We start from the raw sequence: 14326 nt of genomic DNA on the forward strand, positions 1-14326 counted from the left end.
AACGTTTCTGAAATTCAAGTTACATGTTACGGTTTTGCCACGCAGAGACTGTGAAAGGTTTCAAAATAAATTAAATAACTTTGGATGCCCCACTCCTCAACACCCTTTTCACCAAATATCAGCTTTTTCGGGCCACGCCCTAGGAGGAGTCCTGCTTGGCAATTTTTTCTATTTTTTCTTAGCAAATAAGGCTGGTCTCTGCACCAAATGTCATGATTTTTACGATGCAAAAACTGTGTCCCATTTTTTTATATATCATAAACTAAACATTTTCAGAATCACACACGCGACATAGGCCTTCATATAGTAATAATAATACATCTATGTATAACATGTTAATATATATACAGAACATGCGTGAGTTGGGGAATGCATGAGTGACTTAGCGCAAACATCATCCCCAAAGCGCTCGTTCAGCAGGACGTGCATGAGTGGACGAGTCAGTTAGTGGGTGTTTGGAAGTGGGCGAGCGGGCGGGCGAGCGGGCGAGCGGGCGAGCGGGTGTGAGCGGGTGTGAGCGGGTGTGAGCTGGCGAGCGGGTGTGAGCGGGTGTGAGCTGGCGAGCGGGCGAGCGGGTGTGAGCGGGCGAGCAGGCGAGCGGGTGTGAGCGGGCGTGAGCGGGCGTGAGCGGGCGTGAGCGGGTGTGAGCGGGCGTGAGCGGCCGTGAGCGGGTGTGAGCGGGCGAGCGGGTGTGAGCGGGTGTGAGCGGGTGTGAGCTGGCGAGCGGGTGTGAGCGGGTGTGAGCTGGCGAGCGGGTGTGAGTGGCCGAGCAGGCGAGCGGTGTGAGCGGGCGGGCGTGAGCGGGTGTGAGCGGGCGTGAGCGGCCGTGTGCGGGTGTGAGCGGGCGTGAGCGGGTGTGAGCGGCCATGAGCGGGCGAGCGGGTGTGAGCGAGCGGGCGAGCGGGTGTGAGCGGCCGAGCGGGTGTGAGCGGCCGTGAGCGGGCGAGCGGGTGTGAGCGGGCGAGCGGGTGTGAGCGAGCGGGCGTGAGCGGGTGTGAGCGGGCGTGAGCGGGCGAGCATGCGAGCGGATGTGAGCGGGCGAGCGGGCGATCGGGCGAGCACCTAATAGGCCTCTTGCCAGCTTATGGCGCTTGGGCCTCATAATTATAGTATAAAAAGGTAAATGCATTATAGTAAATATATTTTCATTATATTAAATCCATCTAAACACAGAAACGCCTATTATGAAGGAAATATATGTTGCTACTGCCTACTACATTAAGGTTTAAGTGTTAAAGTGTTTGCTGACCTTTGTCCTTGCCCTTATTCCTGAACAGTCGGGGGAGCGTGCCCACATGACTGTAGCCCTCACTGGACCTCACGTAGCTGGATGTTCGAGGGTGCATGGCCTCTAGGTTGTCCACTGTGGCCTCCATCACTGTGTTCAGTCCTGGGTCGTCTCCATCCGCTGACACACGGCCTGATCCAGACCTGGACTGGGACTTGTCATCGGAGCGGCGGAACGGCAGATTGGTGAGGCTCCCAAACCACTTAAAAGCTTAAGACAAAGGAAATATTGACTTGTTACTTGACAGTCCTTACATTGATTTAGAACATTTAGAACAATTTTGCTTCTAATTAACTAAGTGTCTTTGACAAAAGAGTGACAGTGGCTTAAAGGGTAAAGTGGTGTACTCATACTCAAAAAAAATGTTTCAACTAATTTTAAAGCCAGACCAATCTAGATCAAGGTTTGGTTCAGGCTTTAAGGAGCAGTTGTGTCCTTGGGCAAGACACTTTACCCGTAATGAAAGTGTTGTTGTTGTTATTGGTGGTGGTCAAATAAGCCACTGATACAGATTAGAAGCCTGACAATTGTGTTATTATGTTACAATATAAAAAAAAAGGGTTTCAAACATTCAACTATATTATAGTTGAATGTTTGAAACCCTTTTTTTTGGGTTAGTACTTTTTTGTACTTTAAATGCATAGTTGAAGAATATGAAAGTCCTACATTTGCATACTTATTATATTCAAGACATTCCATTTACTGAAGCATATAATTATCTAAATGAGTGGCAGTGTGTATGTTTTATGTAAAAGTGGACACTAGTCATGAAGAAACAGTTGCAGTGAACGTAGCAGCACAGCATTATGTCATTAAATGAACACGGTTGATCCTACCACATGTTTGCCCTGTTACGTCACACACATAATCACAATAAATACTCACTGAACTTGCGCAGGCTCATGGTGCGGCGTCAGAGAGGGACAATATAAGACGAGAGAAGATGCTTTGGTCAGTCTGCAGCTAACGAACGCAAGAGGAACACACACCGAACACACACCGAAGTTTGACACAAGTGAGAGATGGTGAGCCGCTACAGCTGGGCTGCGCCACTTCCTGTCTTCCTGTCACTGATGAACAGGAAATGAAAAGATGAGATGACAAGAGCTGTCAGCGCTCGACAAACTCCCACTATAGAGGAAGTCAGGGTGTTTGTAACAAGACGTCAAGAGGCGCACAGGGCGTGATACTGCGTGCGGTGTGATGTTTTCTTACAACAAACAGCACTTTATGGATGGCTTATGATGTGCTGTATTCTTGTGGATGGTCTGCTTGTCTCCGAGATCATAGTGCTTTGCCTGAAATGTCCCACAGTATGGCATTAAATGGTTCTGTCTTAAATTATGTGTGTTTTTATTGCTAGAAATATACATTTGCTACAACCCGTGGCATCACCAGCTTGTCTGCTTGGATATCATTTAATGCCATACTGTGGGACATTTCAGGCAAAATGATATCAATAGCAGTAACATCTCCAGTTGGCCAGTCACAAAATGTACCTTTAAATGTTTGGATGATATTAAAAGTTGTATTGGTATTTCTCTTTGTTCAAAAGGGACAATGGAAAATAGACTTTTAAGAACTATAATGTTGCACTTCCATTAATTCAAGCAGATTTACACAATCCGGCTTTATTCTGTATTCTAGGCTTGAGAGCTCTGAACATTTCTGTTTTCACTTACAATTATTACTTACTTTACAATTATTTTCAAAATCCAGACATTTAGGGTTAAAAAATGTCATGTACACATTTTTAAGAGTGAAAACGTGTAATTGCAGAGCATCTCAACGGACCGGTTTTTATTTTCAAATCATTTCAGATCAATATTGGGATTTACAAAGACATAATTTAAATACATCTTTGTATGTTAAATAAATACATTGGAGCATAATGTTCTTTAAAATGAATGCTCACACGCCATATCTATGGAGTGGAGGTGGCTTTTCTTGCTCTTTGGTTGTTGTTTTTTACTCATCTGTGGTGTAGATATAAATGTCACAATTGATCAGCAGTCACTGATTCAAAGTGTCTGGAACAGTCTTCCTGAAGATGTGAGACAATCTGACGATGTTCAAATCTAAGATAAAAAACTGTTCTGTTTAGCTGTGCAAATGACTGAAAGGATTTTCTGAAATGCTGTTGTGTGAAGCACTTTGAATTGCCTTGCCTTGAGTGGAATCACTTCTTCAACCCAGAGTTATAATTTAAAATTGTCTCAAACTATGACGATAAAGCAGTAGAAGTTACTGTTTTGTCAGGAACTCACTGCTTCTGGATGAGTGAGAGATTATTTGTATTATTGTCTCTCTAATTTGTGTTATATAATAAGTTCCCCTTTTTAAAAAAACTTTCCCAGCATACTGCAATCTGCTACCCAAATGTATTTTCGTCCACTATTTATGCATGGTATGTGGCCCTAGATAATAATAATGATGAAGAATACATGTTAGTAAGTGGTGATAAACTTAATGTTTAAGGACTCAATGATATTAGTGGCTTCTAACTGTCACTTACTGAACATTGAATATTACTGTGGAACAATTTGGACTGTGACAAAACAAATGTAGCTGATCTGCATGAGTGACTTTGCACTGTAAAACTTGCGACTTGTGTTTTTTTAGTAAAAATAGGTGGCTTTTGGTGACCATTTATCGAACTGATGGTGAACCTTGCACAAGTTTATCTTCAGTCTTAATAACGCTTTAGTTAGAACCGTTTTAACACTCGATAGATGTGTTCTTTTCATCACTGGTTTTCACTTCCTACAGTTTTGGATGTGCTTTAGCGAAGATGTCTTGCTTCTTCCTGTTTCATTTCATTTATATCACTTCTGAAATTTCTAGAGCAACACATTATTTCACATTGTGCAGGAAAAGTAAAACGTTGAAAAGCACGACAAATTATGAATAAACCAGTGGATAAGAATGTTCTTTTGAGATATAGTGATCAGAGATACAACTTGAATGTGCATTTTCAGATTTGTATTTTGTTTTTTGATTGATTCACCCATATTGTCTGTTTTATGTTGATATTGATTAAAGAATTTGATCAAGATTTAAATTCTATTGTATTCTATATAAGAGTTAAGTGGGGCACCAGTTAGTTTAGGCTAAACTGACTATCGAAATTAATAAAAAAATAAAATAAATAGCCATTTTTTTCTGAAAGTTTTTGAGAATGCAACATTGACAAGATTTATTGACTAAATAAATAAAAGGATCATTATGAAAAGGAAATATGCAAATGAGCAATCAATATGTGGAGACACTAGACACATTTAGTACATCTAGTTATGTCTTAGAGTTAAACTTGATACTAAGATGATCAGCCAAACTACAAAATGTGCACATTCATACGAGCAGAAGCAGGAGCTGTGTGATACAGCTGAGATGAGTCTGTGTCTGCTTCAGGCTGAAGAGGCGCTTGAGTCACTTTTCCTTAAGAGGAGTGAGCAAATCCAAGTATTCTAAGGGCTCAAAGTCTACTGTATTGAATTACTGAAATAACTGAAACAGAAATGTGATGTTGCCTTGCATAGATTTATTTCTATATACATATATTATATATATATATATATATATATATATATATATATATATATATATATATATATATATATATATATATATATATATATATAAAGACACTTACAATTGAGTCTAAATTCTGTATGAAAAAAATTCCATAGAGAATTTGCAAATCCATCCAATTAAATTTCCTTTAATTCAATAAAATTATTTTTTGTAACGGCCAAAATCACAACAGTGATAAAGTAGAAGGGCAACAAAGAGAACAGATTAAACAATGTTCATAGGGAATTGGCAAAGTCCCAGCACCCCATGTCCTTAGACAAATGTCCTAAGGTCCCCTGTCTCCTTCTCGGCCAGGAAAAACTACTAAACCACTTTGGCTTATCTGTTGCTAGTGTCTTTACTTTGGTTTGATTTGTTTGGTTCGATTGCCACACTTGGGCTTACACAGAGAGCGGCCCACACGTGTTACTTTTCTGCCTGGTTCATTTTGTATAACAGGTTGGACTTGCACAGTTTTGACCGACTGTTCGGCTTTGCTGCATTGTTCATAGTCATTATCGCTTTCAATTTCCACAACTCCACCGATCCATGTAGTTGGCACACGTTCTTGAATTTTTAGCCTTTTTACCTTGTTGGTTTCCAGAGGGCTCTTATCTTCAGATTTGGAAAGACGTTTACGTTTTCTTGCAGTTTTCTTGCAGTTTTTTCTGCCAACAATGGTCTGGTGTGGCATTTCTGTACCTTTGAGGTGACTCTTAATCGATTTTCTCGGGTTGCTCGTCTTCTTGATGAAGGGGTGTGTAAGGGCCTTTCCTGGGGTGATCCTTTTGTCAGAATTGACATGTAGAATTTTATTCAAAAGATCAAAAAAACGTCTGGTCTCCATTTTCCCATCAAGGGTTGACTTAAGGCGACACCCTGCCATGCTGTTCAAACTGGTGAATTCTTTGGACACATGTCTCCAGGGGTAGTGGAGCTGTCTGGTTTTGCATGTGTATTCTATGGGCGAGATCAAACTATAGCGTCCATTTGTTTCCTTGAAGAAGTGGCCCGTGAACCGGCCTTTTTTGAGTTGCGGGACATCCGGGATGCCTTGGATCTGGGTAATAATCCTGATCATTTCATATTCACAGTTAATAGGAAATAAATGATTGCCCATGAATAAAAATGCCAGCACACAACCAACAGACCACATATCAACTGCCCCGTCCAATTCTGTTCCCAAAGACACTTCTGGAGCTCGATATCCCATAGTCTGAATAAAAGAACCAGGAACCAGTTTTCCCACAGTGCTTGAAAGGCCAAAATCAATCAGCTTGATGTTAAATGGTTCAAGTTTGTGGTTGACCAGCATGATATTGTCTGGCTTGAGATCCCCATGAACCAATTTGTGCTTTTCCAGTTCTTCAAACGCCTCCAGTAGCTGCTCGGTAATGTAGCGAATGTGTGAAAGGTCGAGAGGTTTGCATTGTCTTCTTTTCATCAGATCATACAAATTGTGATCCAAATGCTCCATGACAAGACAGCAATTGTTGCCGGATTGGAAATACTGAATGAACTTCACCACGTTTTTACTCTGACTGCTCAGCGTCTTGAGAGCATACACCTCGTTTTTGGTTTCTCTGATATTTTTCAGCGGAGATATTTTTATAGCCACCATTTTGCTTGTCCAACAATTGATGCCCTGGACTACACACCCATAGGATCCTTCTCCTTTCAGTTCTTTTACCAGGTATGAGCCAGTTTTGCAAACAATAACATCATTCGCCTTCAAAACTATTTTCTGTGTGTTTGATGACATTTTGCTTGTTTATAGTTTTAAATACTGAGTGTGAGTGTTGTTTTAAAGAACCAGGAAAAACTTTGCATGTCCTCTTTTGAACGTTAAACTATGAAGATTCAAATTCTTCTTTTTCTATGGTGTTTTATGGCGGCTGGTATCCAAGAGTTACATTACCGCCAGACTTTATTCTTTAACTTATATCCTATTCCAAGATTCAAATTGTTGTTGTTGTTGTTGTTTTATGGCGGTTGGCATCCAAGTGTTGCATTACCGCCAGACTGTATTCCTCAGACTTTGTTGTTGTTGTTGTTGTTGTTGTTGTTGTTTTATGGCGGTCGGCATCCAAATGTTGCATTTGTCCAAATTGTTCACCACAAGTTAAGGGGCGGCTTTGAACGCATGTTTTAGAATTTGACGATGTCACACCCTCTTTGAAGACGAGCAGCAAAGTGTGAAGGTTCCAAGTGGCGGTAATGTAACACTTGGATACCAGCCGCCATAAAACACCATAGAAGAAGAAGAAGAAGAAGAAGAAGAAGAAGAAGAAGAAGAAGAAGAAGAAGAAGAAGAAGAAGAAGAAGAAGAAGAAGAAGAAGAAGAAGAAGAAGAAGAAGAAGAAGAAGAAGAAGAAGAAGAAGAAGAAGAAGAAGAAGAAGAAGAAGAAGAAGAAGAAGAAGAAGAAGAAGAAGAAGAAGAAGTGAGGAGCCTCCAAGAAGAAGAACAAGAATAGAAGTACCTGTGCGAGGATTTTAAAATACGTTTTTTTTTTAAACAAAAAAATCCAACCTACCTACCTGGATTTTTTTTCAATGTTACCGGAAACACACAATAATTTTTTTTTGGCCTAAACTGTGCTGCTCAAACTCAAAAGAGAACTGAAAGGATCAGGATCGTTGCTAAAGCTGCTGGAAGGTTCCTTGAAACAAAAGAGCTTGAATGGGCAGAAATAGAAAACGCAAGTAAAGAAATGGAGTTAGGAGCGTCGCCGGTCTCCTGTCCATGCTCAATCCAGTAGATGCACGGCCGCCATTGAAACAACAATGAACGTAACTCCAGGAAGAAGAAGTGTGAGGGCTGGAGTACCCCCTACTTCAAAAGAATATGCAGGAATTCAATCTTCTTACAATCCAGTCACAGGGATCATGTAAGGCTATATTTACTTATACAACACAGGGTTGATTGGAAGATTATATAGTTAGGTGCGTCTTTGTCGTGTTACACTACAAACGCTGATCTCCTGTCAACGCTCAACTGCCGGGGGCCATGGAGGAAAGTGACTCCAAGAGTCACAACTACAGTGGGTAATGTAACATTATGGATACCAACTGCCTTAAAACACCAAAGAAGAAGAAGAAAGTACAGGGCAGTAAATGCACCTTTGCTGTTGGCTGCCAACCGCCATTAAAAGCAACAACAACAACAACAACAACAACAACAACAACAACAGTAGGCCGCTGCCTACATAACCGGGCATCACAGCTAAAGTGAACTACTCACTGTTTCCCTGGCCTGATAGCCTACTTTCATCTACTGGTAATTTAAGTACACCACTGCCTTGTCTGATTGATAAACAAACTGTCCGGGTTTGTTTTACTAAGATCGTGGAGAGAAGTAAGAAGCCGCTTATCGAACAACCGCCTCAACTCACGTGATACCGTCCAAGGCCACTAGGCGGGAGCAAAGCTCCATAAACGCAGCAAGTGACAGTCGCCTTGTTTTCACTGGTCACCAACCTGGTGCCTTTTGACCTCTCTCAATCACCTGTGTGGACGTGTTCTAAATATAGAACACCTCATCTACACTTTGGTGAAACATTGGGCCTTTTTCAACAGCTGGACATAGACGGCAACAGATGAGATAACCAGCTCCATGTCACTTTTCATTTTTTCAAAATACACCAAGTAATCACATAGTTACAAGCAGCTAAAATCACCAAAACGCCACGGCAAAGTGCATTGTGTTTAGATCGCGACAACAATGTTTTATTTTGAAGACAAGCAAAAAGGAGACAAATAATTCTCATGACCTTTGTCAGCGACAGGAATAATAGGCTGTTACGGCAGAGGCGGAGCCAGACATTCTAAACATCCAGGGCTTAGCCCAAAAAGAAAGAAGAGGGTCATCTTTAAGTGGTTTTAGTGCCCCCAATACTGTATTTCCTGTACATACAGTAACCCTCCAAAGGCAAAGAAAGACCATGGCCTTTTTGCCTTCTGAAAGCAGAGCTCCCTCTTCAGAACAGCAGAGGTGGTAATGATCAGTTACATTTACCTGAGTCACTTTTTCAAGACATTATCGGTGTTGTCCCTCATTCGTCCAGGAGATTTCCATTGTAGAAAAGGGTTCAGTTGTATCATCTGGACTCAGTTTTAGAAAGAACAAAACGTTTCGACTCTCATCCAAGAGTCATTGTCAATCTGTGAATTTATTCCGGGACCTCAGATATTTATTCTATCTCTGGGCGCTCCCTTAGAGATAGGGTGAGGAGCTCAGTCACACGGGAGGAGCTTGGAGTAGAGCCGCTGCTCCATCACGTCGAGAGGAGCCAGCTGAGGTGGCTCGGGCATCTGGTCCGGATGCCATCTGGGCACCTCCCTGGGGAGATGTTTCAGGCATGTCCCACCGGGAAGAGGCCCCGGGGAAGACCCAGGATAGGGACTATGTCTCTCGGCTGGCCTGGGAACGCCTCGGGATCCCCCCGGCAGAGTTTGATGAAGTGTCTGGGGAGAGGGAAGTTTGTGAGTCCCTGCTTAGACTGTTGCCTCCGCGACCCGGCCCCGGATAAGCAGAAGAAGATGGATAGATGGATTCTGATCAAAAATGAATAAAATAACAAAAACACTAACATTAAAAAATTACTGTTGCCTTGTATTTATATGGAAATAATATAACATAAAAATGTGAAATGGTACTCACTTGGACATATTCAGGCTTGCTGAACTCCATGTCACTACAAGACAAAGACAAAAACATGAATGGATCAGACACAATACTGGTCAGACGTTGCAGCATCAAGATCAAGAATTGTAACAGGTGCAGTGCATGTTACACCACCACTCGGCTTGTTTTCCCACGGCCCACTTCCCAGCAGACTTTCCACTGCCCTGATATGATATACTCCACTGAGCATTAAGTTCAAACCTCCTGGGCTCCATAACTGCACACATGATGGATACAAATCATGTGTCAAAAAGCCCCCTTGTGGCCAGCCTGGGCGGTGAACGGGGGCTACTACTGAGCTCGCTTTGTATTACAGAGCGAGAACCATTTTAAAGGAGCAATTATGTGGCAGGGCAAGTTTTCACATAATCATTCCTACATCTCCCTAATGTGAGAGTGTCTCAGCGGGCCGGGGGTAAAACTGTGTCCTCCAGGAGAACAGCCAGGGCAGATCAAAGTGCCAACATAGACAGGACTCTGTGAATGTTAATAAGAAAAGCAGAGAGCAGTCTTTAAGCTGCAACCAACTGCAGGGAAACCATCGATAGAACTGTAGCGACCTGCATCTGACTGAAGGTGCTTTGCCATGGTGACAGAAAATGCTGGTTGCTAGATAGCTCACCACCCTATTTTTGGAGGTCAGGGGTTTTATGGTGTCTCAGGCACAAGAAGAGTTTTCATGCTTTGGAAGTAAGAATACACTTTTCCTAAAATCACTGCTTTCAATTTTAAACTGGATTAAAATTAACTCTCAAGAGCCATTTTATTTCCCAAAGTGAAAGCCTAAACCTCAGCTAAAAGACTTGTGTTTTTATACTTTGTTCACAAGATGAATTTACTGTGCATAATGGTAATTTTGTTCTGCATGTTATTTTAAATGTCTTATGACCTGTGATGTGAACATTCTAATCTGTGTAGGCCTAATTAATGTTCAAATGAGGCCTGCATCCTAGGGAAATTCCAGATCCAGACCCTCTGTCAGCTCACACAGTAGCATGTGTCTGACTGGGTGAGTCTTTCCACCAATATTCAAGGCATAGCCTAAAATTCACAGGCCAAACTCAGGCCAATTGCATTGAGTTCCATCTGGAGGTCCAAGAAGAAGGACCAGGGAGTGTCCCGTATTTAAACTAAGCAAGCTAAGCTAAGCTAGGGGACAAAGACATACTAGAGGACTGTTTCTCCCCTTAAATAATTCTGTGCCCGTCTTTGGACACAATTTTCGCTTTATACTGCAACACGCAAACTCAAGTGGACGACTCTTTTTGCATTTTCCAGCCAACAAATTTCACTCAGTCTTAATCTGAGATAACCGTGCGTCTTCAAGACCATCTCTTCCAGACCATCACTTGCTCCTCTCAAGGAAAGAAGAATCCAGCGCTTCTTCAGCCTGACGCTGTCATAGCTTCAGACCCAGAGGCCCTTGTCCCTCCCAGAGTGACACCTGCAGAACTGAAAATTGGAGGCTCCATCAACACAGACACCAAGGGCCCATCTCGACTGGCTCTTGATTCTGGTCCTATAAATGCACATATTTCACAGTTTGGCTGATGATTAACACATAACTAGATCGATCGAGAACAATCACATCTAGTGTCTCCATCTGCCATTTGCATATTCCATATTCATATTTATCTGTTTCATTATTTGGTCAATAAATATTCATAAACTATCGTTGGTAAAGTGTTCTTTCATTACCATAAAAGAGGTCAATGTCACGGTTAAGATTCTCACAAATCTTGAGTATTGCCTTTTGGGCTTTTTCTGCTATGGAGTATTGAAGGTCTACAACACCAACTTACATTCATATGTAACTGTCTTATACACTCTGTTATACTCTGTTACTCTCTGTTATACTCTGTTACTCTCTGTTATACTCTGTTACACTCTGTTATACTCTGTTACACTCTGTTACTCTCTGTTACACTCTGTTGTAATCTGTTACTCTCTGTTACACTCTGTTGTAATCTGTTATACTCTGTTACACTCTGTTATACTCTGTTATACTCTGTTACACTCTGTTATACTCTGTTATACTCTGTTACACTCTGTTATACTCTGTTACACTCTGTTATACTCTGTTACACTCTGTTATACTCTGTTACACTCTGTTATTCTCTGTTATAGTCTGTTACACTCTGTTACACTCTGTTATACTCTGTTACACTCTGTTACACTCTGTTACTCTCTGTTACACTCTGTTGTAATCTGTTACTCTCTGTTACACTCTGTTGTAATCTGTTATACTCTGTTACACTCTGTTATACTCTGTTACACTCTGTTATACTCTGTTATACTCTGTTATACTCTGTTACACTCTGTTATACTCTGTTACACTCTGTTACACTCTGTTACTCTCTGTTATACTCTGTTGTAATCTGTTATACTCTGTTACACTCTGTTATACTCTGTTACACTCTGTTATACTCTGTTATACTCTGTTATACTCTGTTACACTCTGTTATACTCTGTTATACTCTGTTACACTCTGTTATACTCTGTTATACTCTGTTATACTCTGTTACACTCTGTTATACTCTGTTACACTCTGTTATACTCTGTTACACTCTGTTACACTCTGTTATACTCTGTTATACTCTGTTACACTCTGTTATACTCTGTTATACTCTGTTATACTCTGTTACTCTCTGTTACACTCTGTTATACTCTGTTACACTCTGTTATACTCTGTTACACTCTGTTACTCTCTGTTACACTCTGTTATACTCTGTTACACTCTGTTACTCTCTGTTACACTCTGTTACACTCTGTTACTCTCTGTTACACTCTGTTGTAATCTGTTACTCTCTGTTACACTCTGTTGTAATCTGTTATACTCTGTTATACTCTGTTACACTCTGTTATACTCTGTTACACTCTGTTACACTCTGTTATACTCTGTTATACTCTGTTATACTCTGTTACACTCTGTTACACTCTGTTATACTCTGTTACTCTCTGTTACACTCTGTTGTAATCTGTTATACTCTGTTACACTCTGTTATACTCTGTTACTCTCTGTTACACTCTGTTATACTCTGTTATACTCTGTTACACTCTGTTATACTCTGTTACACTCTGTTACTCTCTGTTACACTCTGTTATACTCTGTTACACTCTGTTACTCTCTGTTGTAATCTGTTACACTCTGTTACACTCTGTTACACTCTGTTACACTCTGTTACACTCTGTTATACTCTGTTACTCTCTGTTACACTCTGTTGTAATCTGTTATACTCTGTTATACTCTGTTACTCTCTGTTACACTCTGTTATACTCTGTTATACTCTGTTATACTCTGTTACACTCTGTTACTCTCTGTTATACTCTGTTATACTATAAAAAATAGAAGAAAATAAAAATAAAATAAAGTAAAAATAGCTAGCACAAGACTAGGTAATACTATTAGCAGGTAAGTAAACCGTATAAAAAACAAAATAGAACACTCTTATTTACAGGTATTGCACATGGTTGATTCAGTATTGCACATGTTCAGGGCAGTGTTTGTTGTAGAGTCTGACAGCAGCAGGAAGGAAAGATCTGTGAAACCTCTCCTTCACACAGCGAGGGTGGATCAGTCTCTCACTGAAGCTGCTCTCCAGAGCGGAGAGAGTGTCCTGCAGGGGGCGACACTCATGGTCCAGCATAGATGTGAATCTAGCCAGGACCCTTCTGTCCCCCACCTCCTGCACCGAGTCCAGAGGACAGCCCAGGACGGAGCTGGACTTCTTGATGACTCTGTCCAGCCTCTTCCTCTCCCTCTCTGTGATGCTGCTGCTCCAGCAGGCCACACCTACAGGAGCTGATGCCACCACAGAGTCGTAGAAGGTCTTCAAGAGTGGCCCTGTCACTCCAAAAGACCTGAGTCTCCTCAGGAGGTAGAGCCGACTCTGGCTCTTCCTGTACAGTGCGTCTGTGTTATGAGTCCAGTCCAGTTTGTGGTTCAGATGAACACCCAGGTACTTGCATGAGTCCACTCTCTCAATGTCCCGTCCCTGGATGTTCACTGGTAAGGGGGCAGTGGAGTGGCGTCTGCGGAAGTCCACCACCATCTCCTTGGTCTTCCCCGCGTTGATGAGGAGGTGGTTCCGCTGACACCAGTCCACAAAGTCCTGCTCCAGTCCTCTGTACTCCGCGTCATCGTCGTCCGTGATGAGTCCGATGATGGCAAAGTCTGCAGTGTAAAGGGTGAAGAGAAAGGGCGCGAGGACGGTGCCCTGGGGCGCCCACACTGCAGGTCCGAGTGTCAGACGAAGCCTGTTTGAAGCCTGAGATGGTTTTCAGGCTCCTCCACACTCCCTGAATGTTCTTTTGCTGCAGCTGCTCCTCCATCCTCCTCTTGTAGCCGGCTTCCGCCTGCCTGATCTTCCTCCTCAGCTCCTTCTGCACAGTCCTCAGCTCCTCCTTGTTCCCTGACCTGAAGTCAGATATGATTATTCCACATAAATGTCCCAATCAAAAGCTTGATCATTAATATTCTTTAAAGTGTCACATGACATTCTTTCCAAAAACCGACACGCTTGGCAGGGACAATGCAGGGGCAGAACCGGACAGGTGCCAGTTTGATTTAGGTGCAGCAGAGACAGAAGAAAAGTGTCTTTGATGTCCCATAGTCCCTGAGAGACTGTAGACCACAGAGCTGCATTTCCCACGGTCCTTGTGCTGAACTAATGCGCTGCTGCGCGCTCAAACACGCGCGCGCCTCCTACTTTACTGCAGCTTTCCACATGCACTTTTCACACACAACGCACCCAAACACCACCGGAACACAATAAGTCCTG

The 14326-nt window shown here is 42.2% G+C and overlaps 2 protein-coding genes across 2 annotated transcripts in view; both read right to left on the bottom strand.

Moving 5' to 3' along the window:
* The window catches only part of sh2d3ca (SH2 domain containing 3Ca), an 84356-nt gene extending 82075 nt beyond the window's left edge, over positions 1 to 2281 (bottom strand). The window contains exons 1-2 of the mRNA XM_072455325.1: positions 2174 to 2281; positions 1250 to 1498 (exon numbers count right to left, since the gene is read on the bottom strand). Of these exons, the coding sequence (XP_072311426.1) occupies positions 1250 to 1498; positions 2174 to 2192 (268 nt within the window). The 5' untranslated portion in view covers positions 2193 to 2281. The remainder of the gene's footprint in view (positions 1 to 1249; positions 1499 to 2173) is intronic.
* Positions 2282 to 5219: 2938 nt separating this feature from the next.
* Positions 5220 to 14326, bottom strand: part of LOC140367169 (homeodomain-interacting protein kinase 2-like) — a 29296-nt gene continuing 20189 nt past the window's right edge. Inside the window, exons 2-3 of the mRNA XM_072453522.1 lie at positions 10229 to 10261; positions 5220 to 6544 (exon numbers count right to left, since the gene is read on the bottom strand). Of these exons, the coding sequence (XP_072309623.1) occupies positions 5220 to 6544; positions 10229 to 10261 (1358 nt within the window). The remainder of the gene's footprint in view (positions 6545 to 10228; positions 10262 to 14326) is intronic.

This window comes from Eucyclogobius newberryi, unplaced genomic scaffold (genome assembly GCF_026437365.1).
Source record: "Eucyclogobius newberryi isolate DKJ021-1_F unplaced genomic scaffold, fEucNew1.0.hap1 SCAF_2, whole genome shotgun sequence".
In the NCBI taxonomy this organism is placed as follows: Eukaryota; Metazoa; Chordata; class Actinopteri; order Gobiiformes; family Gobiidae; genus Eucyclogobius; species Eucyclogobius newberryi.